This window comes from Gobius niger (genome assembly GCF_951799975.1).
Source record: "Gobius niger genome assembly, chromosome: 22".
NCBI lineage: Eukaryota > Metazoa > Chordata > Actinopteri > Gobiiformes > Gobiidae > Gobius > Gobius niger.
The window spans coordinates 13,855,708-13,877,354 of NC_136873.1; the positions used below are offsets into that span (position 1 = coordinate 13,855,708).

General features: G+C 41.6%; 1 protein-coding gene across 1 annotated transcript in view; it reads left to right on the top strand.

Annotated features, from left to right (window-relative positions):
• The window catches only part of gdap1l1 (ganglioside induced differentiation associated protein 1-like 1), a 33,045-nt gene extending 14,313 nt beyond the window's left edge, over positions 1-18,732 (top strand). Inside the window, exons 2-6 of the mRNA XM_079580871.1 lie at positions 596-788; positions 8,741-8,914; positions 15,343-15,437; positions 15,788-15,902; positions 18,168-18,732. Of these exons, the coding sequence (XP_079436997.1) occupies positions 596-788; positions 8,741-8,914; positions 15,343-15,437; positions 15,788-15,902; positions 18,168-18,511 (921 nt within the window). The 3' untranslated portion in view covers positions 18,512-18,732. The remainder of the gene's footprint in view (positions 1-595; positions 789-8,740; positions 8,915-15,342; positions 15,438-15,787; positions 15,903-18,167) is intronic.
• The last annotated feature ends 2,915 nt before the right edge of the window (positions 18,733-21,647 follow it).

Consider the following 21,647-nt stretch of genomic DNA (forward strand, 5'->3'; position numbering starts at 1 on the left):
TCTTCGTTCCATTAGTGTGTATTGGTGACTCCTACCCGGTGCAGGAAAAGTTGCAGAGACTCCAGGGGGAGATGAAAGACCCCCCAGTCGTCCCATTAACACTTGTATTACTCCCTGAGGGACTACGGAAAGGATTTATTAAGATAAACAAGTTACTGCTTTAACAATCTACAGCAAAACTTTCACATCGTTATCTTTAAACTGTTCCCTAAACACCTGTAGTGTCTCACACAGATCTCTCTTTGTATAATGCCTGACCAAAAAAAAGTTCACATGCTTTAAAATGCTGTTGGGCCACTTGTTTTGCTGTAGCCAGGTTTTACCATGAATGGTAGGTAGAAAGTCAACCGATGTACGGAGTTTACGGATGGCTAAGGCCAGGCTAGTTTGGCTGTGGCGTTGTTTCCCTAAGCTTCTGCAATGTCAAAAGTTCCAGTTTTTGACCGAGATCTTGTATCGACGATGGGAGAGTGTGACCACTGCGCAAAACCCTTCTCCAGCATATTCCAAAGATTCTCAGTGGGGTTAAGATCTGGACTCGGTGGCGGCGACTTTTGTTTTTTGTCCGACAGTGTGTATTGTGTCTGTTCTGCAGGTGCGCCTGGTGATCTGCGAGAAGGGCCTGGTCTGTGAGGAGCGGGACGTGAGCCTCCCGCTGCAGGAGCACAAAGAGCCCTGGTTCATGAGGCTGAACCTGGGGGAGGAGGTGCCGGTGTTTCTCCACGGAGACACCATCATCAGCGAGTACAGCCACATCATCGACTACCTGGAGACCAACTTCACCGGGGGTACGTACGCTTCAGAATTAGGGCTTTTCCACCAAGGTGCTGGTTCTGGGCTGGTTCTGGGCTGGTTCTGGGCTGGTTCTGGTGCCGGGTTGGTTCCATACTGACTTGGTTTTCCACCAAAATGAGAGCTCTGCCTATTGTCATAGCAACGCTTTGGGAAGTCAACATCAAAAATGGATAGTGACATCTTACTACAGCCACTTCTGGTTATAAAATACAGAAAAATAAGCTTATGTTTCAGTCACAGCAGCCGTTAACATTATGATTTCTTCTTTCTAACTCTTCTTTCTAACAACAGTTTCCTCCACAGAGACTGTTTTGGCTTCTCCAGGAAGTTCTAAGCAGAAACTAACTAATATTGATTGTTTGTCGGAGGAGAGAGCCACGCCCCCAGCTGCTGACATCACCGGTGCTCGTTTCTTGGTCCAGCTTTTAATTGGTTCCCAACCGGCACCAGATTTTGGAACCAAGAGCCAGCGTTTTTTTCAGCGGAAAAAGAAAGAACCGGTTCTGAAACTGAAGCGTATGGAAGGTGTGCGAGGGGCTAACCAAGCACCTGAGCCGCTGTTTTCCTGTCCAGTCCTCGCACTTTATGAAATGGCGTGCTCCTGTTTGCGTCCTCATTTATTCAGCTTCAGCGTCTTAACTCCTACCATCTCTAAAGAAACATCTCTGCGCTTGTATCTTCACATCTTCACAGATCAAATTGTGACAAAGGAGAAAGGAAGCAAACATTTACCTGTCAAATGAATTATTCAGATGTTATTTGGCTACGTTAGAGTCCAAACTGTTGCCTGGTTGAACACTCATGCTTCCCCAAACTCACGCTCCACTCAAGCTTCATCGCCCGCTTTACAGACACATCCATAAAGCTCTACGGACCATTACCTTAAAGTCGTTGGTCAGGCCCTTTGTAACGATGAAGGCAGTGAATTACGCTGTCCACCGGCCGCAGACCACGAAGAGTCCTGCGAAATCTGTCAGTCCGTCCAACGATAAAGCCTCCGGTTTTCTTACGATAGCCGTTTTTCACCAGTTTACGGAGCCATGTTTCCGTTTCAGCTGCTCTGAGGTGATGGTAGCGGAGCCGGATAAATATAGCTACGCAAAGCGATACTGGACAATGCATTTTCTTTCTTTTTTTTTTTACGGAAAATGAGCCGTGGGTCAGATTTAATTGTTTGCCCTCGGGCCGCCAGTTCACTAGATCAGTATAAACATCTCAATTTGAGCACAATAATCCAATTTTTAGTTGTTTTGACTGGTTAAGAAGTTGTTGGGCATTTGTCCTGGATTATTTCACTTGTTCTGAGATGTTTCTGACTCGTTTCAATACATTTCGTCCTTATTTCAGGTCATTTTCTTTGCCAATGGGGTAAGAAAATTGGTCTCATCTCATTGGCAATTTTACTTTCTTATTTCAAGCGAGATTTACATTAGAACTGGTCTAAAATGTCCACAAACAAGCAAAGTAAACTCGGTCCGATCAGGAAAAGTGTCTAAATGAGTGAAAACCGCTCAAAACAAGAAACATTTCCTCAATTCCAGTCATTTAAGCCAATGCTTGATATTCACTTTTTGCAGTGTAGGGACTATACAGAGTTTAAAAATGTAAAAATGAAGTATTTTCCTCCCCCTACATGTTCCAGCCATGTCTTAATGTGTAGAATGAGCTCAGACATGTTCGCCACAACTGCCTCTAAAATCCTGCGAGCTTAATATAGAAGCTGCAGTTGCGCGTAAGACCTGAGGTGGCAGTAGTGAGCATAAAATAAAATGCGATTTGAAAGTCACACAAGATTCAGATGAAATCAAACCATAAAACATCAATGTGATTGTTAATTAATGACAATAAAAGTGAATTGATTTTGAATTTTGAAATATATTTAGGATTAGACAAGCTGAAAAGAAATGATTTGAAGAGGTGCACATCGCTTTCCCTTTCACAAGTTTATTTTTTCCTCTTGTGCGTGAGTTATACTTTACTATACTGGGCAGAGAAAAGTGCAGTAATCCTTCAGTCAGTGCCACATGACTGTTTCAGGGCCTAAAGTGATAATAAACACCGTACACAGTGGCAATATCAAGGTTATATTGCGTAAAAGGATGAAGTATTCCGTTGAAATGAAGCCAGTGTGGAGGTTTTTTACTTCCATAATCCAGATGGTTGCTCTCTTTTTTCGTTGGGTGCGATCTGAACTGCGGAGTTTGACCCGGTCGGACTCTGCTGAAGCGGAAAACAATCCTGATCTGTACTTTGTCCGCCCTTCAGAGCAGAGCGAGCGGAGCGAAGGCGCAGCCGTAACTTATAGGGGTCTCCAGGAAAGATTCATGGACTAAAACCGGCCCTAAACACTGACTTAAACTAAAGTAAAACTGTTTTTTCATCTGCCAAATCTTTGCTCATATTCATCAAAGCTGCTAATGTCTGTGAAGGTAGAAAAAGTCAGTTCAGGCCGTTTGAAAAGTGCAGACTCTCCTGGCTCGACACATACAGTATATTAACTGTACATCGTGACCCTTTTATGAAGATGACGCGATTCTTCTTCATCATCGACTCGCAGTGAAGCTAATGTGTGGTTACTGAGTCCCAGGAGAGTCTCTGGACTGTGAGAAGTCTGTCCAGGGTTCATTAGGGTTCCCACTGTTAAGAAATGCAGATCCACGAGCCCATCTCTGCCGACACGATTCATGAAAAAAAGATGATTTGAATGGCGTGATTACTATGGAAGTCGCTTACAAACAACGAGCCGCCCTCCATCGGAGATTATGACATTATGAAATAGTAATCTGTAAAAGTCCCTTTAGTGGAATTGCAGAGAACGACTCAAAACACGATCTAGGGCTGGATGATTTGGGAAAAAACAGAGGCCGGGTTAATCGAAACTGTCAATCTAAATAATAGTCATGAGCACTTTATAGTCGTCAGGTTCACAGCTTTGCCTGTGGCAGAAGCAGCTCCTAGTTTTAAAGTTTGGACGAGATAAAAGATTTCTGTGCATTAAAGGGGCTAGATGCAAGTTTGCCATTGTATGCTCACTACTGCCACCTCAGGTCTTACGTGTAACTGCAGCTTCTATGTTAAGCTCGTGCATGGCGGAACTTCGGACCCGAAGTAACACCTTTTTGAGTGACAGTGCAGGATTTTAGAGGCAGTTGTGGTGAACAGGTCTGAGCTCATTCTACACATTAGGACATGCTATATTAAAACAAATGGTAACTATGGCAAAAAAGCCTAATTTTAATAGAACAAAATCAACAATTGTAGCAATTTAGTGCAAAATGTAAAAAAAACCCCAAAAAACCTGTACAGCACCTACAGTAACTTTACCTCATTCGTTAACTCAAAGAAAATGCCACATTAGATCATTTTGAAAGTGTCAGTTCAGCATCAATTCTTTTATAAGTCAGTTTTTAACATATACTGTTGTCGACGTCAACAACCTTTGCAATAAAAGTTGGAAAACTGAAAGTTGATGCTACAACGCTCTGTAATTGATAAATACCAAGACACCACAACAGTGTTTCCTTAACTTTGTGAAAGGAGTGAAACAGCGCCCCCAATTTGACGCTGGTGGTTCAAAAGTGTACTGCATCCATATTTACCATTGAGAATGGATGGAAGAGAGGTAGTATTAACCACAAACGCAAAAGTAGGTCACTCTCTGGCGGTCAACAGAATCGTTTCGGGCACTCCTGCTTTAAATTAACTGGAGAAAAGTATTTGTTTTGTCTAAGTTCATGAATAAGGCCGGGCACCGTTGCCTTTTTTGTCAAAACCAGTACTTTAACGATCCTTAGTTTTTCATACTAATCCCTAGGGCTCGGTACTGTTTTTTTTTTCTTTTTTTTCTCTCGATACCACTACTTTAACGATACCTGCTTTTCGGTAACCGGTGCCTTAACGGTACTTTATCCGTATCGTTCAGGGGAAAATCCAAACACGGCACAACAGAAAGAACCCAAGGCGCTTTTTTGGACACTCGGCGGGTGGGTTGGTGTTGTTGCGGGAGCTCGGTGCGGTCGGGCGGGGCCAGGTTATGGAGGGACTTGTAGGTGAGGAGGAGGAGCTTGTCCTGAATACGATATTGAACAGGGAGCCAGTTTGACGGTACCCAGCCCTGGTCATGAATCAGCTACATTTCAGTGAACCTCTTAACCCTCGCCTTAACAGGGTCTTGGGTCTTCTCCAGTTCGGTTTTAACCCAAATCGAGCTATTTTGAAAGCTAAGACCAACAAAACGATCATACGATTTTTTCCTTGCGTTGTTGCTGTGTTGTCTTCAGTGTTTCCGTCAAAGTTTTTGTGCTTTTTTTGACGCTGTTTTGCTCCTTTGGGTAAAGTCAAACTGCAGAACATGTGCTCGGTTAAGGCTGTGGTTAAGAGGTTACACGAAATACAATTGTGCTTCTATGTATCTAATAATAAAGGTTTTAGGTGAGAGAGAGATTGATTGAGCTGCAGTTTAAGCGTTTGTGACACAGTGTTGAAACGGCACTATAGGTTTGATGCTTGAATGTGGATGCACAAGTCCAGTTTCCTCTGTGTAAGATGAACCGGTCACGTGAGACAGTGTTCTCTTATGTAACGAACCACAGAGCAGTGAAACAGCCCCCGGGGGACTCGGGCCTATGATAGATTCATCTGCGGTCACTGGTCTGGAACTGTACGGCCTTAGTGTAAAATCTTTAGTTGTTCCTTTTTATACTATAGATAGATTGAATTTGGACCTTTGTGCATCTCAGACTGCTTTGTCTTAGTGGTTAAAGCAGAACTTGTTTACCTTAATGAATCCTGTCCCTCTGGGGGTAATCAGGGCCGGACTGGGACTGAAAATGGCCCTGGACTCTGACCAGCCTGACCCAAATTAGCGTAAATGCGACACTTTCCACAAAGACATGTTTTAACCCCTTACCCCCCGCCTTAACCCCTTAACTACCGCCTGAACCGAGCACATTTTCTCCAGTTTGGCTTTACCCCAGTCCAAAAGCTTCTGGAAGAAAAGCTGTGAAAAGGGCAACAAAACTGAGACAAAAACAATGATGGAAATGTGAAAAAAGTGATAAAAAAGTGATAAAAAAGTGATGAAAAAGTGACAAAAAATGGATAAAAACTTGACAAAAAAGTGACAAAAAAGTCACGAAAATTTGACAAAAAAGTGACGAAAACATTGACAAAAAAATGACAAAAATGTGACAAAAAAATGACAAAAATGTGACAAAAAAATTACAAAAATGTGACAAAAAAAGGACAAAAATTTGACCAAAAATGACAAAAAAATGACAAAAATGTGACAAAAAAAATGACAAAAATGTGACAAAAAAAATGACAAAAATGTGACAAAAAAATGACAAAAATGTGACAAAAAAATTGACAAAAATGTGACAAAAAAATTGACAAAAATGTGACAAAAAAAATGACAAAAATGTGACAAAAAAATGATAAAAATGTGACAAAATGTGACTAAAAAATGGCACTTTGGCTTTTTTGTTGCTTTCATCTCTTTTGTCACGTTTTGTTGTGTTTTCGTTGTTGATTGGAGGGTCTTTCATCTCCCCCTGGTGTCTCTGACCAGAAAACCACAATTGCAGTTTTTCCCTGCTCCGACCCGGAGGCCCCAATACACACTAATGGAATCACGAAGAAGAAGCTAACAGGCTAAGGGGCAAAGCTAACTGCCACTTAAACAGTATTTACAGCCACGTTTGAGTGAAAAAAAAGATCTCCATTGTGTAACTGGATGAACAATATCCCTCTGTCCCTTTGTCTTTTCTGTCAGCGTAGTATTTACTCTCACGGACAATTAGTGAGTAAAAAAACACAACACATTACGACACCTGAAGTTGCGCCTATGGCCTCTCGGTGCATGAGTTACTTAGTACTGCTTTAAATGTTGGTAATAGGAATAAGCACACAACAACAATATCACAATAACAAAATCGTGAGGTTTGATTGTAAAGCTTTGTTTACTTAAAAGGAACAGGCCACCGTTTTTCCATACTGAGATATGTTCTTACCTGAGCTTTGACGAGTTCTTTTGTACCTGTCTGGTCTTCACGCGAGCCTTCTATAATGTAAACTCAGCGCAGACGGCGTTAGCATTTAGCCTCTCCCTCTCTCCTCTATAGCTCCAAACCAGGTGAAGATAGAAGCTACCAAGCTCTTCCACGTTTTCCCTATTTAAATATGGTTACGTAAAGTATAAATACACAAAATTAAGCAATGTGGATTTTCTAAATAAAATATACAGGGGGAACTATATTGTAAGGCGTAACAATACCTGGAGTTGTTCGAAATTTGCGCAGTAATATCTGCACTTTACTGTGTGGACGCCGAACTACTCCTGGTATTATTACGCCTTACATCTTACGCCTTACTCTAAAGACTAAATGAAGGCAACACACAGGTATATGCTGTGTGTGAGCTCCCAAAGCCAGGGCTATCAAAGTTATTATGACAGAAAATGCAGAATCTGTTTCGAGATGGTATTTCTTTATGGTTCAGGAACTAAAAACAGAAATGCAAAAAACAATTATTAGGAACAGGTTTGGCAAAGTTGTAAATTCATTGTTCACATTTTCTTTTAAAAGCTGCTGTGTTTGTCTCTGTAGCCCTGCCCTGGATGACCAAAGCTCGTGAGTCTCCACTATTTTCCTGCAGGGAAACAGAATCGTTGATCTTAATCACCATAAAGATGTTTTGTCGTTTCTGTTTCCTCCAGGGCCGTGGTGCAAGGTCACAGTCCCCGGCGTCTGTGAGCGGAGATTAGTTTTACAGATTTGGACGATGACGTTTCAAAAGCATCATTTTTACCCAAACTGCATTTCCGTGATGTTTTTGTCGCCGCCGTGTCCTTCGCTAATATTGGCACCGTTGGAAAAAAACATGAGTCATCAAAAACTGAATATTTCGGATAAAGGTGTTTGCCGGTGGGGTTATAGAGTTCCTCCATCTGAAATGTCATGAATGAAGCAAAGTGATCTCGGTCAGATCAGGTCAGTTTTCTGTGATATGGATATGGAGTCCTGCTCACTGAAAAAAAGATATTGTGATAAAAATGACTCAAATAAAGGATATTTGGCCTTAAGGGGAGACACTACAGGCAAAACTCAATTTTTTCAGTTTTCAGGTTTTGGGCCAAATTGGTCTCTGAACATATAAGCTTTCACCCGGAAACAGAAAATATCCCGAATCTTCACAAAAACATGTTTAAATATTGCACTGATTCAATGTTCCCCCATAGACTTATATGGGAGAACACAATTTCAAGGGCCTTTTTCTCAAAACACATTTTTCTGTCATTGTGGCGACACTATGTCCACGTCAGTCGGACCTAAAGACTTCAAATTTTCCATCCTTGGACTGAACGATATTTGGAAGATTTTTTCAGAGGGATTTTTTATTATTTAATCCCTTAAGCCCCATTTATTGAGTTTTGAATGTCAAAAAAAAAAAGGCGAAAATTACATTTTTTACAATTTTTTCCACTAAAAAACAGCTTATTTTAAAACTAAACAAGAAATCCAAAATCCCCTCTGAAAAAGTCTTGGCAACTCATTTACCAATAAAATGAAACAATAAATTTGAATGTAGCTCTATCCATTATTCAGATTTCGTCGCCGAAAAGATGGGAAATTTGGGGCATTTTTAGGCATAAAACACCTTGTTCTTATGAAAAGATAAAATGACAGAAAACTTGCAATGTATTTTTTTCTCACATTTATGCCAGTGATCCACAGCAAAAGTTTCAAATTGATATCTGTGAATATACATTTTTTCCCTATTCACCTGCAGTGTCTCGCTTTAATCCGGCTCAGCCCCCGGTTTACCCTTTGTTTAGCCTCTGCTTTAGAACTGCGTGGCCAGTGGGGGGCGCCCTGTAGACTCTCTCTCGGTTTGGCTCTCGGTCTGACTCCTCTGTCTCTGCTCCTGTCCCCCCCTTCTGCTGCAGACTCGGTAGCCCAGCTGGTCCCGGAGCAGTCGTCGCCTCTGTTCGAGCGCGTGCAGCAGTACAGAACGCTGCTGGACGGGCTGCCCATGGACGCCTACACCCACGGCTGTATCCTGCACCCGGAGCTCACCACAGACTCCATGATCCCCAAATACGCCACGGCAGAGATACGACGTAAGTGCAGGGACGCCACTCACAGAGCCGCACACGCCCGCCCCGTACAGAGCAGTCCTGGAACCGAGAGGTGGGCAGTGCCAATCCCGGTCAAAAGTTTGGAAACACTTTTTTCATGTTTTGGCTTTTCTTTTTGTTATTTTCTTTCTTTTTCACTGAATGAATTCATTTAGAAAAGAAGACATTATGGAATTATGCTTTGAACAAAATAAAGTTGATATAGATACAGACGGCATCGCGTCATAGAAGGGGGCGTGGCTTCATTAAGGGGGAAATTGAATCTTCTGGGAAACACAGTTTTTCACACTTTTTATCAATTTTCTGGTGAAATATGAACTTATTTATCACATACAAATAAAGTCAAGTGTAAATCGGGTCCATATGGATGTTTATTCACAGCAGATTGTTCAGTAGAAGCGAAAAAATGGCAGTCGTAGCTAGCGCTATCTAGTGTTAACATTAGCACGATGCTAACATTTAGCATCGTGCTAGCATTCTCCGTGATTTATTTATTTATGATCTGTTGAACCACTTTGCTCCTCTCCATGTCTTAGTAGAAAACTATATTCATATTTCAGCGTGTGTGTGGTCCTTAATTTTGCACCCTAATGTCAAAAAATGTACACTCCAAAAAACAGCCTTAAAGTAACCATACATTCATATTTTTTTCTGCTTCTTTTTTACAAAAATCTCCAGTGGCTTTCGGGTCAAAATGACCGAAGGCCCCACGAGGGTTAAAGTAGTTTTTCAATAATTAGATTGTTTTCCCCCTTAACTGTATTCAAACAGGACCATATATGCACTGGTGTAGTCTTCACTTTTCTAGTGGGTACACTGTATTTTTTAGCAGTTGCGAGGGATAGCCAATTATATGCGCTGAAAAAATGTACCCGTCACATACTATTACTAATATTAAATGTATCACAGACAATTATAATAGATTATAAACCGAACTGTGTAAATGTTATAGAAAAAACAAGCAGGGGGGGTGGGTTTGCTTGTCTCCAAACGGACAGGAAAACGCAAAAATAACACTGCGTAAATGAGTGATACGTATCTTTTCCCACTTTGTAGTGGTTATACATTAATTCTGCAGGCCTTTTAGTAGTTATACGGCGTATACCTGCGTATCACGTAGACTACGCCACTGATTATATGGGCGAATCCAGAGATGCCGTCTGTATCTAAAGATTCTTCAAATTGCTTTGATTACGACTGCTGAGTTTATGTGAAGTTTCCGAGATATGACATCATTGTACTAGTGTGGTTTGTGTGGACTCTTTTATCACTCATGAGGCCGCACGGGAGAGTTTTTCCCTAATCTGCAGTAAATTACCCAAAACACATTGACCATAGGTGAATATTAATGCAGAACCGCTTGTATAATATAATATTAGATTATATAATATAATAACACAGCGTCAACAGCCCTTCACTGATTGGTTGACTCCGCTTCCTGTTTCCTCGTGTATGTGGTTAATGCTGTGGTCAGGAAAAGGAAAATACAGTATTTTACATGACGTAGGAGAAATTCACTTCTTATTTGCCATCCTTGGATCATGGTGGGTCCTGCCAGTGTCCCACCATAATGTCACTGAAAGGTCAAATATGCACTAATATTTTTTTTTTTGCTTTATTCAGTGCACACTTTGCTGTCAGTACTTGTGTTTTGTGTGAACATAACTCATGGATTTGGTCGGGATCATTTTCCTGTAGTGTTTGTTTGCAGTAAACCTCTCGCTGCGCATCACACTTTTATTGTTCTCCGACATCTGGCTTTGATTAGGACCTTAAATTTAGCGCCGCCTGCTCCTCCGACAAACATTCTGCATTCTAAACTCAGAGCTATTCATCTTCTGTGCAGCGGGGTTCACATCACAGGCAAGACAAACGGCGTGTTTATGCGACGAACGAGAGTCGAAAGGAAACAAGACGACAGCAGCACATGTGGCGGCGTCCACACTTCACTTCATTCACTAATCTGTGTTTGCAGGAAACCCTGTGAGAGTTTGGGGACACATCCCATTAAACAATATGTTGTTTTGAAATAATTGCAAAAAAGGCTTTCACTTGGAACGCGCTTTACATTTCAGTGTCTCAAAGCCCTGGGGGAGTAAGTAATTGTGGAAATGGAAACCTGTGCAGACGCAGAACATGCACACTCCACACAGAAAGGCGCCCCCTGGAGGACAAATAGACTGAACCAACAGTGGAAACTCCAAACACTTGGGCACTGTCATGTTACAGACTATGAAGAGGCTGCATGCTTTGTAGGAAAACATCAGCTTTTAAGTACGGCTCTTCACAACGTAAGTAGAAGCTCCATTGATTTGAATGGGATTTTCCAACGTTCTTCCGCTTCTGATAAAGGACCTCTGAAAAAAATAATGACGCTGCCAATGGCAACGGAGTTCGTGCTTTCATATCACTCCGCGCGTACGTAGTAGCGACACTATCTGTCCCGTCACTGAGAGAGAAGTTGGGGGAATCGCTTGTGAAGTTAGCGTGAGTCTGACTTTCAACTTACCCAGAGATTCACCACCATTTCTCCAACTGCGCCTTCAGCTAAGTAGCTAGGCTAGCTGCTAGCCTTGCTGCTTCTAGCCTAGCCAAACGTTGCCGATCAACGCGCAAACCTTTGGGAACTATTTGTCGCGGAAGTCATTAAATAAACCTTTCGGCCTTCATAAAAGTGTACGAAGTTTATGTTGTGTGTTCAGTTGGCAAATGGCCGTATAATAAGCGGGATAATGTGTAGAACGCTGGTCATTATCGGGAAAAAAAGCACCTTCAGGGCGAACCGGACCCCGACACGAATGATCAGCGTTCTATTCACCTTATTCCACCCCGCCCACTTTTGCCACTTTTTGCGTTGTCTCGGCACTTCCGTTAATAATACCAGGAGTAGTTCGAAATCCGCACAGTAAAGTGAAGATTACTGCGTGGATTTCGAACTACTGGTATTATTACGTCTTACAATATAGTTCCCCCTTTTATCCGCTTAGAAAATCCACATTGTTTAATTTTGTGTAATTATACTTTGTAGTGGAACACTTCACGTAACCATATTTAAATAGGGAAAACGTGGAAGAGCTTGGTAGCTTCTATCTTCACCTGTTTTGGAGCTATAGAGGAGAGAGGGAGAGGCTAAATGCTAACGCCGTCTGCGCTGTGTTTACGTGACTGAAGGCACGGGTGAAGATCAGACAGGTCCTAAAGAACTCGTCAAAGCTCAGGTAAGAACATATCTCAGTATGTAAAAACGGTGGCCTGTTCCTTTAAGCATATTTGGCGGATTAGTGAAGTCAAACATAAAAGTTTCAGTTCGCGGGGCCCAGGTGTGAGAGACTCCATTGCAGCTTCGATAAACTGTTCGATAAACAGTTGAGCTCGTTGAGCCGCACATCGGTGTTTACTTCCACGGAAAGAGCAAGATTGTTGTGTTGTGATTGTGGCGATGCAGCGTGTGCTTATGTTGTTTCGTTGAGCCTGAGTAAATGAAAAAAACATTTGTTATAAAATGTTACGTTTGTGGGACCCTGGTATAAGCGGATTAAACAACTCGGAGCCGCATTAGACGTTATAATACACTTTCTTGTTCTTGACTCCGCGTCGTGCATTATAACCGTCTAATGCACGGCTCCGAGTTGTTTAATCCGTACATAATCCAGTTTGTTCGATTTATTGGGCTTATAAAAGGTTGCATTCTTGACAATCTCGAGTCACGATTTCAGTTGGAGCATTGGCCGATACAACTCAATGAGAAACACAAAGTCGAGAGCCTCAGACGCTCTACAGGGGCTTGACTACAAAACAACATAGAAAAAATAGATTTTTTTTTAAAGGAAATGTACATTTATTTGCTCCATACAACCAGCAATTAGCCTACAATCATTAGATGGTTCTTTTTATGTAATTTCAGCTTGAGTAAATATAATATTATTGAGGGTCGGATCGATTTTCGGATCGATAAGGGGGCCGCGATGTCCCAGACTTTGGGAAAGGCAGAAATAGAAAGTCTCCAAATGTTTCCCCTGATCATTATGTGGAAGAGATCGGATTCACAAACCTGCACATTCATCAGCTGAGAGTCTTTTCATTGGACCAACATCAAGCACATCATTTTGAATATTGTCTCCACTATTGGACGCCTTTATGAGACAGTCATGTGACCTTAGTTCATAAGCGCAGAGAGAGAAGATGTATTACTTTGTGACAGTTTTTGCTTTATGTGGATAGGTCCAGCAATTACAGTGATATTAACCATAAACCAAGTCCGAATTTCAGCATTTTGATGGAATCCAATGTTACGACAATAGAAAGCTTAGCTGCACCAACTCCATTTTAAACTACAGGCAACACCTCGATCCTTTTGCTCTTTATTCGTTCGATATAGTCTCAGATATTTGCCGGATTCTCCAAAATATGTCCTGAATCTTTTACCCTCTAAAATCCAGAGTCTTCAGTGTTTCCAAGACGCACAATAAACAACAGAAAACGCCTTGAAACGTCCAGACTATCAGCGTTTCTGCAGCACAGTGAGCCTTCTTCAGTTTTCGCTGCACGCTGAGGTCAGTGCCGGAATACCGCAGCTCGTCTCCTCGTCTCCTCGGAGCCACAGCTGAGGGTGAACTCTCGGGAGACTCACTGCAGAGCGGAGCGTCCCTCTGTCTGCAGCAGAGTCTAGACTCCAGGACACGCCAGGGCTGCACGAGCTGAGCAAGAGCCGGAGCGTTCGTTTCTGTGTTTGAAGGTGTTTCCACAGCTCCAAACCGCTCCAGTCCTGGACCACTTCAGCCATGGGGTCTGGGGTCGAACTAAAAATAATAGGTTTTTTGTGATTTTTCTTTTTTCTCCGTAACTGTTCCTCTGGTGCTTGAAAACTGTTCAAACACTAGAGCCTCTGCCCCTCGTCATGGTCAAACTTTGCATATACAATATGTGTTTTGATGCAGGACTTAAGCTCAGTGATATCAGGCTGTGGTTGTTGCTACATGAATATGAATGACCTTGGCCCCTCCCATAACGACCCGGACCACTTTACCTTAAGGGGAGACACTACAGGCAAAACTAAATTTTTTCAGTTTTCAGGTTTTGGGCCACATTGGTCTCTGAACATACAAGCTTTCACCCGGAAACAGAAAATATGCCTAATCTTCACAATAACATGTTTAAATATTGCGCTGATTCAATGTTCCCCCATAGACTTATATGGGAGAATGCAATTTCAAGGGCCTTTTTCTCAAAACACATTTTTCTGTCATTGTGGCGACACTATGTCCACGTCAGTCGGACCTAAAGACTTCACATTTTCCAGCCTTGGACTGAACAATATTTGGAAGATTTTTTTCAGAGGGATTTTTTATTATTTAATCCCTTAAGCCCCATTTATTGAGTTTTGAATGTCAAAAAATAAGGTGAAAATTACATTTTTTACAAATTTTTCCACTAAAAAGCAGCTTATTTTAAAACTAAACAAGAAATCCAAAATCCCCTGTGAAAAAGTCTTGGCAACTCATTTATCAATAAAATGAAACCATAAATTTGAATGTAGCTCTATCCATTATTCAGATTTCGTCGCCGAAAAGATGGGAAATTTGGGGCAATTTTAGGCATAAAACACTGTGTTCTTATATGAAAAGATAAAATGACAGAAAACTTGCAATGTATTTTTTTCTCACATTTATGCCAGTGATCTACAGCAACAGTTTCAAATTGATATCTGTAAATATACATTTTTTTCCCTATTCACCTGCAGTGTCTCGCCTTAAAGGGATGTTTCAGGATTTTTGACATAGGGCCTCATTTCCTATTATCCAAAGTGTTGCTGATTTCTGGAGATATTTTTTTTTGTAATTCATGTAGTTCTTATATTTGAAAGGTTTCGTGGCGCTAGGCTAGTGCAAGGCTAGTGCATTTCTATGGTATCAGCTAGCCTGCTTTAAAAACAGTGTGACCCGCTCCACAGAGCACCCGAGGCAAATCACTTATAACACCAGACTAACCATATAAATGTCTGTGTCCATAGAATAATTTTTTGAATATAACTGACCTTGCATCACATGAATGATCGCATTTTGAGGGACTATTTTCTAGCAGATCACTCCGCCGCCGCGTAGCTTATACAACAACGAAGCTGATGCTGCTCAAATATAAGTTCTTTTAAATGCAAAAAGGTTAAAATTATTCTATGGACACAGACATTTGTATGGTTAGTCTGGTGTTATAAGTGATTTGCCTCAGGTGCTCTGTGGAGCGGGTCAGACAGTTTTAAACGCAGGCTAGCTGATACCATAGAAATGCGCTAGCCTTGCACTAGCCTAGCGCCACGAAACTCTTCAAACACAAGAACTGCTTGAATTACAAAAAAAAACGGGGGCTTGAGTGTCCGAGCTGATAAACCGCTGTCCGTCTGTGTTCACATCCAGGACATTTGGTCAACGCCGCCACGGAGCTGATGAAGCTGGACCACGAGGAGCCGCAGTTGACGGAGCCGTATCTGTCCAAGCAGAAGAAGCTCATGGTAAATTACTATTACGAAAGTGTCGTCTCCAAAGTTCCCAGCAATGTACGACACGAGGAAATCTGATCTGGCAAGTTGAATTTAGGAACTGGAAATATGTCAAAGAGAGGAATCGGCCTCTAAAGTTTTGGGCTGTTCTCACCTCTCTGGGAGTGACAATAGGGCTCATTTCTGCGATTCTGCGAGTCAGCCGACATGTGTCCCTGGTTCTAGTGACTGGGCACACAATGTATATGTTCTTTGACATTCTTATTCACAAAACATAAGGAAGATGAAGTAAATAAATGTTGTTTTTGCACTTCAAGCATGGACAGATTATCATTTGATCTGTCTCTGATCTCCTCCCGCAGGCCAAAATCTTAGACCACGATAACGTGAACTACCTGAAGAAGATCCTGGGAGACTTAGCCATGGTTTTAGATCAAGTGGAGGCTGAACTGGAGAAAAGGAAAATAGAATATGAAGGTACGTACAGAATGGTCAACCTCAAGAGGCCGAGGTTTGTGTTTTCCTTCTGCCTCTGACGTTTGAGTGATGGATGTTCGTCAGATCAGAAATGTGGAGCCTCTGATCTGAGCTTCAGCTGCAGCAGATTAAAATTTGAGTTTCTCGAAAGCAGATTTTGAGTGTTTAGAAAGATGCTTTGTGATTCTATCCTGGACTGATTTTAGTCACGTGGCTGTCCCCCAGTGATACTCTGAATGTCGGGGAGTCACATGTCCACATAAAACCAAATATTTTTGAAACTAGATTATTGTGTATTGTTCTAATGTGGGGCAGTTTGAGCAAGAACAAGTTTTTTGACTTAAGTCTAAAAGTAACATGACTTTGTTCACTCATTATAGCAGTTAATGCGTTTAACCCTAAAACACCGTCGCTCAAATTCGTAACACCATCACTAACGCCGGGCGATTTTTACCCGAGATAAAACACCCGATAAAAAGTGCTTGTCATCAAAATATATCAAAACATGACAATACATGACACATGAGTCGTGTCCTTTTATATTAAACTGTGTCATGTCTAATAAAATGAAAGAAAAGCATCATGAGGGGACCAGGTAAAAATGCTCCAAAATTACTGGAAAATTAGGAATTTGGGAACAAAAAATTCCTAAAAAATATATAATGAAGATGAAAACTTTGTTTTTTGGTCGACCCATTCCTGGGACATGTGAGACTTCTCTGTGCCAAGGACACTGAGCCTTCACCAAACAGTCACAGGTGAGAGAAACAAAATATGTCTGATTTTGAATGGGTATAAATGACCATCTGACTAAAATAACTATGTGTTACTCACTTACTGTGAGGCCAGAGACACCGAACTCTGCGACAGGAGCAAAGCTGTCGTTGAAATAGGCAAGTAGCCCTGAACGTCAACCTTGAAAGGGACAAGAGCCTGATTAAAGACACTAACCTTACCCTACCTTCTATCACTCAGTGTTCATTTTTAAAAATATTTAGTCTTAATTTTAGTCAAAGTGATATTTTTGAAGACTAAAATTGGACTAAAACTAAATTAAAAGTTTTTCATGAGACTAAAACTATGACTAAAATGTCCAGATATTTTAGTCGACTAAAATAAGACTAAATAAGAATGAAAGGGAGAGACTAAAATCATCCAAACTCCTGTTGACCGTCTGAAAGAGCCTCATATCATGTAAATTCTCTGCCAAAGGATCAGCTCTGAGCTTTGTTCATGTGGAGCAGCTCCATGAAGCAGAGGAACAAGATTAAATATGATTATAATGAATATTATCAATGCAAAGTCGACTAAATTTGTCTTATAGCAGTACTAAGTAACGTGTTAACCTTAATAAATCCTCTCCGTAGTCCCTGTGGGGGTAATACAAGTGTTTATGGGATGATTGGAGGGTCTTTCATCTCCCCCTGGTGTCTCTGGCCAGAAAACCATGTTTGCAACTTGACTGCCACCGGTCCGGAGCCACCAATACACACTAATGGAATCACGAAGAAGAAGCTAACATGCTAACGGGCAAAGCTAACTGCGGGCTAACGTCACTTCAAACAGTATCTACAGCCAAGTTTGAGTGAAAAAAAATATTTCCATTGTATAATTGGATGCACAGTAACCCTCTCTCCCTTCGCCTTTCCTGTCAGCGCAGTATTTACTCTCCAAGACAATTAATAAATTAAAAAATCGTAACTTGCTACTACACCTGCAGTTGGGCTTATGGCCTCTAGGGGGAAGAGTTACTTAGTACTGCTTTAAATTTAGTCGACTAAATTTACTTGCAATTTTAGTCGACTAAAACTAGACTAAAATTAAAGATATTTTTTTTGACTAAAACTAGACTAAAATCGAATTACAGTTTCGTCAAAAGACTAAGACTAAAACTAAATTAAAATATGTTGTCAAAATTAACACTGCTATCACTATCGCTGGGTGAAAATCACCCGAACATGCGCTTGTTGGAAAAAGTGTGTTTTGGAGGAAAACACCCAGGCCATCAAAGACGTCAAAGACAAAGCTGAAGCTACAGAGACCCAGGACACTCAGATAAACCATCATAATGAAAATGTATTTGCTCGGGTGAAAAACACCTGGCAATCGTGTTCTCGGGTTAAATGAATAACAATATTTGTCTGAAAAGCCTACTCTAATCCCTGTTTTTTTAAATGTATCAGTGTACAACTTTTTGCAAAGCCCAGTCCTATCTTTCCTTCCTAACCCCGCCTGAACGTGTCGCCTGTGGTTTTCCCGTTGCAGACGAGAAGTGCGAGCTGTGGCTATGTGGACCTGTATTTACTTTAGCCGACGTTAGCCTGGGCGCCTTGTTGCACCGGCTCAAGTTTTTGGGACTCTCTAAGAAATACTGGGAGGACGGCAGCCGGCCCAACCTGCAGATGTTCTTCCTGCGCGTGCAAAAACGATACGCCTTCCGGAAGGTGCTGGGCGACATCCACACCACGCTACTGTCCGCCGTGCTGCCCAACGCCTTCCGCATGGTCAAGAAGAAGCCGCCGTCGTTCTTCGGGGCCTCCTTCCTCATGGGCTCGCTCGGGGGCATGGGCTACTTCGCTTACTGGTTTTTAAAAAAGAAGTACATGTAGTGAATGCCGATTTTTTGTTGTGTTACGTGTCTGTGCATACTCGTGGCGACCTTCAGTTTTATTTTTCTGTACCGTTTTATGAGGACCGCGGGAGAAGTCGTAAACAGAAAATCTATATAGAGGACACTATAACTTTAAGGATAGTAATAATAAACATTCCATATTGACCCGACAGCAGCACACACCGGCGTTCCAGCACTTTCAGTTCAGATTTGTCAACGGCTGTGTCCGGATGTCCGCCCTCTCCCCCCGATAAAGCCAACCCTCCACCTTCTAGTTAAGGTAAAAACAAAACAAAAAGGCCTGTATTCTCACAATTGACCAGAGAGGGTGCTGTCGCTGCCGGCTGTTCTCCTCCGACTCTCGCAATGCATTGTGGTCTTTACTTCTTTCTTTCTGGTAACACAACTACAAAATGTCGTGATCACGTACAGAACACTCTTTAGGGACTAGTGCGGACATTCTGCCTCAGCCGACATGACGTTTTAAACAATGTGTTGAATTTACTTTTTGATTCTAAGTTGTTTTGACGAATCATATTGATTTAGTTCAGCCGACTCTGTTTTTAAAAATGCCTTGGATTTCTAACATAAAGCGCACGCCCTCCGAGATACCGCGTCTTTGTGCACAATGTTATTTCTCTCCTCAGTCGGGATGAGCTTCTTCTTTTGCCACAGCTGCCCCCGGGGCTGGAGGACGGACACGTGGCTGCTAATCGGTGCCGCTCCGACAAACAGCCGATCGTCTCAAAGGCAGTTATTCCACTTACGACGCTGATTTAAAGCCACACTGCGGATCATTTCAGCCTCTTGAGTAAAATACAAGCATTTATTCAGTTATTGGTGTTTTTATTGGTGAAGTAAAACATGACATCGCAAAATAGAGCCTGTGATGTTCCGCAGTGTGGCTTCACAAAGTCTATCGGCTCTGTGCAAGGAACGGCTAACTTCCTTTTGGCTGGTGTAGGCTAAAGGCTACTTCCTGTTCACTTCCTGTCCACAGTTTAACTTAAATTAGAAATAATAAAAAAGAAAAGAAAAGATGAACGTCAAACCGAGTGTGTTCCATAAAAACAATTCAGATGGTGGTGCTATTTTAACATTTGTGGTGCTAATTTAATGTTAGCCTTTAGCTTCGAGGCTAAAACACTTACATCCTGAGTAAAATGTTTAACTTAAAGGAACAGGCCACCGTTTTTACATACTGAGATATGTTCTTACCTGAGCTTAGACGAGTTCATTTGTACCTGTCTGGTTTTCACGCGTGCCCTCAGTCACGTAAACACAGCACAGACGGCGTTAGCATTTAGCCTCTCCTCCTCTATGGCTCCAAACCAGGTGAAGATAGAAGCTCTTCCGCATTTTCCCTATTTAAATATGGTTACATGAGCCTGCACGATCCAAGTATAGCTACACAAAATTTAACAATGTGGATTTTCTAAGCGGATAAAAAGGGGGAACTATATTGTAAGGCGGAATGATACCAGGAGAACCACGACGTCTGCCCAGTAAAGTGAAGATATTACTGCACAGATGTCAAACTACTCCTGGAATTATTAAGAGCTTGGTAGCTTCTATCTTGACCTCGCTTGGAGCTATAAAGGAGAGGAGGAGAGCAAGGCCGTGGGAACCCAGGGTGCTGAGGGCACTGCAGCACCCCCTGGTGGATAGTTTGTGAACTGCAGGCAATATTCACCCCTTAACTCCCACCTGAACCGAGCACATTTTCTCCAGTTTGGCTTTACCCCCAGTCCAAAAGCTTCTGGAGAAAAGGTGTGAAAATAGCAACAAAACTGAGACGAAAACAATGATGAAAGTGTGAAAAAAGTGAGAAAACATTGACGAAAAATTGAGAAAAAATGGACGAAAAAGTGACAAAAAATTTACCAAAAATGACAAAAATGGACAAAAATCTGACAAAAAAGTGAGAAAAATTTTACGAAAAATTGAGAAAGAATGGACGTAAAAGTGATAAGAATTTGACAAAAAAATGTGAATAATTTGACGAAAAAGGTACAAAAAAGTCACGAAAATTTGACAAAAATGAGACGACTGCCCAACAAAAAGGTGATGAAAAAAAATCGGATGTGAGGAAAAAGATCCATTTACTTTTGTAGGTCTTTCAACTGAGGCGTTACACTGGCCTACAGGATTTGGGTAAAGCTGAACTGGAGAAAATGCTCTCGGTTCAGGTTAATAAATAGGATTTATGCACAGAAAAAGTATTTTGGGGGTAAATTTTGTCCCTCAGCGCCCCCTAACTAAAACATCTTCCCACGGCTCTGGAGGAGAGGCTAAATGCTAACGCCGTCTGCGCTGTGTTTACGTGACTGAGGGCACGCGTGAAGACCAGACAGGTACAAATGAACTCGTCTAAGCTCAGGTAAGAACATATCTCAGTATGTAAAAACGGTGGCCTGTCCCTTTAAGTAATTGTCTAGCTGCTGCTTGTTTTCTGCCACGCACTGTTGCTAACGTCCTAAGGCAATGACTGTTTCAGGATATCTGAAGCTACGTCACGCAGCCCACGGCAAAAGCCAATATAGAGGGAAAAAATACAACTTTTCAAATAATTTAGCTCAATTTTCAAACAAAAATGTATCACTTGAACACTTTTTTATACTTGGCAATTTTCAATCAACTTTTAGTAGCTTTTAAGACCCGCGGACGCCCGGTATTTCCTGTCTGTGCTTTATTGCTATGGAGCATTAGCCGCGTCTTGTTGAAAAAAATAAATGTTTAGGACAGTGAGAACAGTTCGTCAGAAAACTAGCGGCTGTTCGATAAGTACAACACGTTAAAAACTTAACATGGGATGTAAACTCTTCACTGGAGGAGACCTGTGTGTTTATTACTGTAGCTATTTTAGCCTAGAAGCTAAAGGCTAACGTTAATTTGACGCTAACAAATGTTAAAATAGCACAACTATCTGATTTTTCTTTTTTTAACGAATCACACTCGGTTTGGCGTTAACTTAGGTTTTCTTCTGTTTTGTAAATCTTGTTTTATTTCTAATTTACGTTACTTTAAAACATTGACAGGAAGTCGTCTTTACCTCCAGCGTCCAACAGGAAGTTCGCCAAAAACCTCCCATGCACAAAGCCTGATCTCAATAGCCTACGTAAATCTACACTGGT